Source organism: Archocentrus centrarchus, chromosome 14 (genome assembly GCF_007364275.1).
Source record: "Archocentrus centrarchus isolate MPI-CPG fArcCen1 chromosome 14, fArcCen1, whole genome shotgun sequence".
In the NCBI taxonomy this organism is placed as follows: domain Eukaryota; kingdom Metazoa; phylum Chordata; class Actinopteri; order Cichliformes; family Cichlidae; genus Archocentrus; species Archocentrus centrarchus.
The window spans coordinates 22,278,167-22,287,126 of record NC_044359.1 but is presented as its reverse complement, the minus strand read 5'-3'; the positions used below and the strand labels follow the sequence as shown (position 1 = coordinate 22,287,126).

General features: G+C 41.4%; 1 protein-coding gene across 2 annotated transcripts in view; it reads left to right on the top strand.

The window, feature by feature from the left end:
* The first annotated feature begins 1,265 nt into the window (after positions 1-1,265).
* LOC115792067 (complement factor B-like) overlaps positions 1,266-8,960 on the top strand; it is a 67,133-nt gene continuing 59,438 nt past the window's right edge. For both annotated transcript variants that reach the window (XM_030746441.1, XM_030746440.1), the window contains exons 1-3: positions 1,266-1,381; positions 2,315-2,518; positions 2,601-2,786. In XM_030746441.1, the coding sequence (XP_030602301.1) occupies positions 1,324-1,381; positions 2,315-2,518; positions 2,601-2,786 (448 nt within the window). In that variant the 5' untranslated portion in view covers positions 1,266-1,323. The remainder of the gene's footprint in view (positions 1,382-2,314; positions 2,519-2,600; positions 2,787-8,960) is intronic.

Sequence of the window (8,960 nt, the reverse complement as noted above, 5' to 3'; positions counted from 1 at the left end):
TGTAATGAGTGTGTATTTCTTGGAATTACTGATACAGTTGTTTAACAGTTATAATGCCAGTTTGTTGTTTAAAGAAATGTAAAAAAGGATGACAAAGAAATCTTAGTAGTACCACATACATCCATCCCTTTTTTTTTTTAAACCAGTCTGTCCTAGCAATCACAAGACAAAAGAGAGTAAACCCTGGACTCGATCAGTGTGTCAATAAGAAGGCCTGGTACTTTAAAAAAGATTTTGCAACAGTGTGAAAGCATGTGTACACATAACAAGCAATCCTGGATCAAACAAACTTACTCAAGGTCAGGACACACAACACAAACCAAAAATTAACACACAGCCTACATTTGTACTTTATTCATTTAGTAAATAGGAATGCTGTTATCTAGAAATCTATAAAGTAAATAAAAACACAGGTCAAAAGAGTTCAGGGTTAATTTTGTGACTGTGTTGCCTCCCCTTTGGTTTTAACTAAACTGTAGGCATAGAGGATTAATGATTGAGAACTGAGAAGATCAGTTAAAAAAAGCACAAGAATTCCTTTCCAGTTCTCAGTCTCGGAGGCTTTGTCTTTGTTGTTTCATATTGCACCAAATGTTTTCAGCACTCTTATGCTACATGAACAATAGCAAAAGGGTCTTCCCTGAAAAAGACATCATTGCATTGTTAAACTATGTTGATACAGAATCAAGTGTGTCTTTAATAGAGGACCAACTGAAGGTTCAAAGATTGCAGTCATTCTGTATCAGTTTTTGGCCTCTTGCCTTGTATATTCTTCATTTGTAAAACTAGATTTTCACGTAGTCTTTCACTATGTGATGAAACTCTCTCCATCCTTATTTCTAAAAGATACAGAGACGGTTTTTATTGCAAAACTTATTGCCAATTAATCTAATCAGGTAGGCAGATGCTTTCCTAGGACTTTGATTGATTGATTGATTGATTTTTGAGCATCAAACCAAAAGACCTGTTATTGCTGGCATCATCATATATTAAAAACAAAGAAAAACTTAACACGTAATCACTGCACATCATGCTCCACCTTTCTGGGAAAATTCTTGTAATTTGTAAATACATGTAAGATAAATAAGAGATACTTCCTTAATTCTAAATAAATTCTGAATCAGTTAAGGCCATTAACAATTATTTTTGTAAATGTGGAACCGTGGGATTTGTTTTTGAGTTTTTGATCTTCTTTTCCTGGTCATAAAGTTAATAAGTACCAGGAAGGTCTTTGTCCACTCCCTCTCTCTAAACATCACTGTGTATTCTGAAATAAACTCCTACACTCTCATTTTTAAACTGTTCCCCAGTTTAAACATCAAGATGGGATTTTCTATCCACTGCAGTTGGCTTGCTGTGCTTTCATGTGCCCTTTGGCTGGGTAAGATGGTTTTAGTTTTGATTTGAATTTCTGATAATGTTTTTGGTTTATATCTTTTGTAAGTTTTTGCACTGCATTAGATAATCCTTCTAATCATCAGTTTTTAGTGTAAAAATAAATAAAAACTCTACAAAGTTGCATCATCAAATGTAAATAATACTGTCAATAATTAAAATGTGTTGGTACTTTAAGCATACACTTTTTTAATGTTTCTTTTGTTTTTCTTTGTTGCAGAAACATATCTTAAAAGCTAAAGACATTTTTCAGAAAATGTAAATCTCTATGTAACAGACAACCAGGAAAAGTTATTACATTAATAATAATGTAATAAATATTTATGGAAATCAGTGCATGCTCAAAGAAATAATGTCACTTTTTCAGATTTAGACATTAAATATCTGAATTCTTCTACTACAAAATATTGTTATTGTCCTAGTATAATAATCACCTGTGAAAATAGCTAACTTTTTACCAGCTGATTGTATTTTTAAAATAGAAAACAAGAATATGAAAATTTAAAATATTATTTCACTAAAGGGTGTTGTCTCAACACTTACATTTACACACTTTACATATACATTTTCCTGCTTTATTCCTCTTCATATTTTAAGCCTATTCTATTTCTGTTCTTTATGTGAATAAGCTGATACATAATGCATTATTCATAATGCAGTATTGCACATTTAAATAAAAAAAATTGTAATTCTTAGAATACAAACATTATTTCACAAAGTAAAACATGGAATAAACCTCTTGTGATGATAACATCACTAACATTACGATTTTAGTCAAAATAATTTATTGGCTTGATAATGTGTACTTTTAAAGGGACACACTTTGAATTTTATACTACTTCATTTATCATGGAGTAATCCTATGTTTTTTAAAAACTTATATTTTAGCTTCTGGGAACTGTGTACTTTTTTTTTCCAGGAATTGGGGTACAATGTTATTGCACAGAGGAGAATTTGCAAATTGAAGGAGGGAATTACACATTGGATTACCTGGACCACGCCATGATCTTGGTCTACCACTGTCCTGAGGGCTTCTATCCATACCCAGAAATTACCCGTTTTTGTCAACATAATGGCTACTGGAGACCACCACCCAAAAGATTTCGACCTCAGAAATGCAGGCGTGAGTGGCAACAATGTTTCTCACTTGCTTCACACTGCTTGATAACAATACAGTAACCAGGGTTTTTTGTTTTGTTTCACAGTGGTTGAATGCCCGGACCCCAATGTGCTGGAGTATGGAAATGTCTCGCCCCCTCAGGAAAGGTACTTTGTGGACAATGAGACCACATATGAGTGCTTCTTTGGATTCAAACTGCGAGGCTCAGCCAGACGTGTGTGCTTAAAAAATGGGAAGTGGAGCGGCTCGACCCCAATCTGCAGCCATGTTTGTAAGTCCTGAACAGCAATTTAGTTTGAGCTAATTTTCATTCATTTTTAAAAATAATAGTTACATACTTTATAATATTAAAAATAATATTACATATTTTTAGACAGAAATATTTTTTGGGAGCTGTTATTCACAGATTAAGAACACCATGAGGTTACAAATATATATACACACTGCTCAAAAAATAAAGGGAACACTTAAACAACACAATATAAGTCCAAGTAAAATCAAACTGTCCACTTAGGAAGCAACACTGATTGACAATCAATTTCACATGCTGTTGTGCAAATGGAATAGACAACAGGTGGATCATTGCATCACTTTTGAACGTTGGTGGTGCTTTCACACTCGTGGTAGCATGAGACGGACTCTACAACCCACACAAATGGCTCAGGTAGTGCAGCTCATCCAGGATGGCACATCAATGCGAGCTGTGGCAAGAAGGTTTGCTGTGTCTGTCAGCGTAGTGTCCAGAGCCTGGAGGCACCACCAGGAGACAGGCCAGTACACCAGGAGATGTGGAGGAGGCCGTAGGAGGGCAACAACCCAGCAGCAGGACCGCTACCTCCGCCTTTGTGCAAGGAGGAACAGGAGGAGCACTGCCAGAGCCCTGCAAAATGACCTCCAGCAGGCCACATATGTGCATGTGTCTGCACAAATGGTTAGAAACTGACTCCATGAGGATGGTATGAGGGCCCAACGTCCACAGATGGGGGTTGTGCTCACAGCCCAACACTGTGCAGGACGCTCGGCATTTGCCAGAGAACACCAGGATTGGCAAATTCGCCACTGGCGCCCTGTGCTCTTCACAGATGAAAGCAGGTTCACACTGAGCACATGTGACAGACGTGACAGAGTCTGGAGACGTCATGGAGAGCAATCTGCTGCCTGCAACATCCTTCAGCATGACCGATTTGGCAGTGGGTCAGTAATGGTGTTGTCACGGTTGGGTGGTGTGGCAAACAGGGTGGACCCAAAAGCAGAACTCCGAAGGCAGGACTGAATGAAAGTGATGAGTTTATTTACAGAAGGTAATCCAAAAATATACAAAACTGAGGTTGACGAAGTGACAGCAAAACAGGAACAGAACCATACCTCCATGAGGGAGGACGCGACAAGGAACAGAGGGAAACGCAGACAATAAATACCCCGGGAATGACGATCCCAGCGGCGGCGACGAGACAGGACAGGAGGCCGGCCGCGATCCCAGCGGCGGCGACGAGACAGGACAGGAGGCCGGCCGCGATCCCAGCGGTGGCGACGAGACAGGACAGGAGGCCGGCCACGCTTCCAATGGCTGTGACGAACAGACGAGACAGGAGGCTCGGACTGAGCGGGACCTTCCAGCGCGGGCTATGACTGAGCGGGACCCTCCGGATGCTCGGGCTGAGCGGGACCCTCCGGACGCTCGGGCTGAGCGGGACCCTCAGGACGCTCGGGCTGAGCGGGACCCTCAGGACGCTCGGGCTGAGCGGGCTCTGGCTGAGCGGGACCCGCCGGACGCCCGGGCTGAGCGGGACCCTCCGAACGCTCGGGACCCTCCGGACGCTCGGGCTGAGCGGGACCCTCCAGCGCGGGCTGTGGATGCGCAGGCTGGGGCTGCTATGCAGGGCGCACAGTCCTCTCCTCCAACGGCTGGGGCTGCTTTGGGGATTGTTCGGGTGAGTCTGATGGTGGTGGTGAAGACAGATGAAGTGCAGGTGCAGGGTGAGGCGCTGCAGGCTGAGGTGGAGCTGAGATCTGTGATGCGGGCTGCTGAGGCGGTGCTGGGCATGTAGCCATGACTTCCAATGACTGGAGCTTCTCTGCAGGGCACAAAGCCGTTTCAGACGACTCGGGCTGCTTATAAGAGCTCACAGTGGTCTCCTGAAGCTGGGGTTGAGGGTGAGCCATAGCTGACCTCACCCGAGGCATAGGTACGGGTGCAAGGATGGGCCGGTCCACAGCCGTTCCCACCTGTGGAACAGGTACGGGTGTAGAAACGGGCTGGTCCACGATCATCCCCACCCGAGGAACAGGCACGGGTGCAGGGACAGGCTGGGCTTTGCGCACCTCCACCCTAGGGACAGGAATGGGTGCTAGGTGCTCAGGCATAAGGGAAGCCTCAACAGCAGAAACAGTTTTTAGGGGGTCAGAAATAGAGTCCAGGGCTACCTCAGTAGCTGCAACAACAGTCTCAATAACATCCTCAGTCTCCAAACATACAGTCTTTTTACATGCCAAATTATTGGGAATGGTTGTTTCATGAGTCTCAGAGGGACGAGTGAGCGCAACAGAGTGAACGATTTGTTTGACATAGTTTTTGGTTAAGATGGGTAAAGAGTCCAGAAGCCAAGGGTGTTTTAACATTAATCCATGCAGCCTGTGCGCTATGGTGTCCTCCTGCCCATCACAGGGTTGCCTAAACCAAAGGATACACAGCCTGGAAACTAGGTAACACATACTTGACTTGAAATCTTCTGGGGGCAGATTAGTTGCGTTATTGTCCACTGTTATATTGTCCATAGTGTGAAGAACGCAGTTTTTGTGGGAGTGTGACAAGGCAGATGGAGGTGTTTTATAGTCAATTATGTGAGTGTCTGATATGGCTGGTTCAGGAGCTGAATTTGCGAGGTGACTACTGGGTGACTGAAAACTGTAATGTTCCTTATGAAAACTTCGGTTTGAAGGTAACTGTTCATTTTCAAAGTTCAATTCAATTCAATTTTATTTATATAGCGCCAAATCACAACAAACTGTTGCCTCAAGGCGCTTTGTATTGTGGGTAAAGACCCTACAATAATACAGAGAAAACCCAACAGTCAAAACGACCCCCTATGAGCAAGCACTTGGCGACAGTGGAAAGGAAAAACTCCCTTTTAACAGGAAGAAACCTCCAGCAGAACCAGGCTCAGGGAGGGGCAGTCATCTGCCGCGACCGGTTGGGCTGAGGGGAGAGAAAGACATGCTGTGGAAGAGAGCCAGAGATGAATATCAATTAATGATTAAATGCAGAGTGGAGTATAAACAAAGTAAATAAGGTGAATGAGAAACAGTGCATTATGTGAACCCCCCAGCAGACTAGGCCTATAGCAGCATAACTAAGGGATGGTTCAGGGTCACCTGATCCAGCCCTAACTATAAGCCTTATCATAAAGGAAAGTTTTAAGCCTAATCTTAAAAATAGAGAGGGTGTCTGTCTCCCGAATCCAAGCTGGAAGCTGGTTCCACAGAAGAGGCGCCTGAAAGCTGAAGGCTCTGCCTCCCATTCTACTCTTAAGTATCCTAGGAACCACAAGTAAGCCAGCAGTCTGAGAGCGAAGTGCTCTGTTGGGGTGATATGGTACTATGAGGTCTTTGAGATAAGATGGTGCCTGATTATTCAAGACCTTGTATGTGAGGAGAAGAATTTTAAATTCTATTCTAGATTTAACAGGGAGCCAATGAAGAGAAGCCAATATGGGAGAAATCTGCTCTCTCTTTCTAGTCCCTGTCAGTACTCTAGCTGCAGCATTTTGGATCAGCTGAAGGCTTTTCAGGAAGCTTTTAGGACAGCCTGATAATAATGAATTACAATAATCCAGCCTAGAAGTAATAAATGCATGAATGAGCTTTTCAGCATCACTCTGAGAAAGGATGTTTCTAATTTTAGAAATATTGCGCAAATGCAAAAAAGCGGTCCTACATATTTGTTTAATATGTGCATTGAAGGACATATCCTGGTCAAAAATGACTCCAAGATTTCTCACAGTGTTACTGGAGGCCAAAGTAATGCCATCCAGAGTAAGTATCTGGTTAGACACCATGTTTCTAACATTTGTGGGGCCGAGAACAAGAATTTCAGTTTTATCTGAATTTAGAAGCAGGAAATTAGAGGTCATCCAGGCCTTAATATCTTTAAGACATTCCTGCAGTTTAACTAATTGATGTGTGTCATCTGGCTTCATTGATAGGTAAAGCTGAGTATCATCTGCATAACAATGAAAATTGATGCAGTGCTTTCTAATAATACTGCCTAAGGGAAGCATGTATAATGTAAATAAAATTGGTCCTAGCACAGAACCCTGTGGAACTCCATAATTAACCTTAGTGTGTGAAGAAGACTCCCCATTTACATGAACAAATTGGAGTCTATGAGATAAATATGATTCAAACCACTGCAGTGCAGTACCTTTAATACCTATAGTATGCTCTAATCTCTGTAATAAAATGTTATGGTCAACAGTATCAAAAGCTGCATTGAGGTCCAACAGGACAAGAACAGAGATGAGTCCACTGTCAGAGGCTCTAAGAAGATCATTTGTAACCTTCACTAATGCTGTTTCTGTACTGTGATGAATTCTGAAACCTGACTGAAACTCTTCAAATAAACCGTTCCTCTGCAGATGATCAGTTAGCTGTTTTACAACTACTCTTTCAAGAATCTTTGAGAGAAAAGGAAGGTTGGAGATTGGCCTATAATTAGCTAAGACAGCTGGGTCAAGTGATGGCTTTTTAAGCAGAGGTTTAATTACAGCCACCTTGAAGGTCTGTGGTACATAGCCAACTAATAAAGACTGATTGATCATTTTTAAGATTGAAGCATCAATAATTGGAAAGACTTCTTTGAACAGTCTAGTAGGAATGGGATCTAACAAACATGTTGCTGGTTTGGAGGAAGTAACTATTGAAGTTAACTCTGAAAGATCAACTGGAGCAAAAGAGTCTAAACAAATACCAGCAGTGCTGAAAGCAGCCGAACATGAAGAATAATCTTTGAGATGGTTATGAATAATTTTTTCTCGAATGTCTAAAATTTTATTTGTAAAGAAATCCATGAAGTCACTGCTAGTTAACGTGAAAGGAATACTTGGCTCTACAGAGCTCTGACTCTTTGTCAGCCTGGCTACAGTGCTGAAAAGAAACCTGGGGTTGTTATTTTCTTCAATTAATGATGAATAGTAAGATGTCCTAGCTTTACGGAGGGCTTTTTTATAGAGCAACAAACTCTTTTTCCAGGCTAAATGAGCATCTTCTAATTTAGTGAGACGCCATTCCCTCTCAAGCTTTCGGGTTATCTGCTTTAAGCTGTGCGTTTGTGAATTATACCACGGAGTCAGGCACTTCTGATTTGAAGCTTTCCTTTTCAGAGGAGCCACAGTATCCAAAGTTATATGCAGTGAGGATGTAAAACTATTGACGAGATAATCAACCTCACTGGGAGCAGAATTTAGGTAGCTGCTCTGCACTGTGTTGGCACATGGCACTGAAGAGCATAACAATGAAGGAATTAGATCCTTAAACTTAGTTACAGCACTTTCAAAAAGACTTCTACTGTAATAAAACTTATTCCCCGCTGCTGTGTAATCCATTAAAGTAAATGTAAATGTTACTAAGAAATGATCAGACAGGAGGGGGCTTTCAGGGAATACTGTTAAGTCTTCAGTTTCTATGCCATATGTTAGGACAAGATCCAGAGTATGATTAAAGTGGTGGGTGGGCTCCTTTACATTTTGAGAGAAGCCAATTGAATCTAACAATAGATTAAATGCAGTGTTGAGGCTGTCATTCTCAGCATCTACATGGATGTTAAAATCACCCACTATAATTATTTTATCTGAACTGAGCACTAAATCAGATAAAAAGTCTGAGAAATCAGACAGAAACTCTGAGTAAGGACCAGGTGGACGATAGATAATAACAAATAAAACAGCTTTTTGATTTTCCCAATTAGGATGGACAAGACTAAGAGTCAGGCTTTCAAAAGAATGAAAACTTTGTCTGGGTCTTTGATTAATTAATAAGCTGGAATTGAAGATTGCAGCTAATCCTCCTCCTCGACCTGTGCTTCGAGCATTCTGACAGTTACTGTGACTCGGAGGTGTTGATTCATTTAAACTAACATATTCATCCTGCTGTAACCAGGTTTCTGTAAGGCAGAATAAATCAATACGTTGATCAATTATTAAATCATTTACTAATAGGGACTTGGAAGAGAGAGACCTAATGTTTAATAATCCACATTTAATTGTTTTATTTTTTGGTGCAGTTGATGAAGCTGTATTATTTATTGTTTTTGAATTTTTATGCTTAAATAGCTTTTCAATTCAGTTTCAGGACTGAGTGACTCTATTAACAGGGGTGAATCCAAAATTTCCACAGCTTGACTCACCGTGGAAAATGCTGCTGGTGGATGTGTGGAGCGTTGACGATCCTC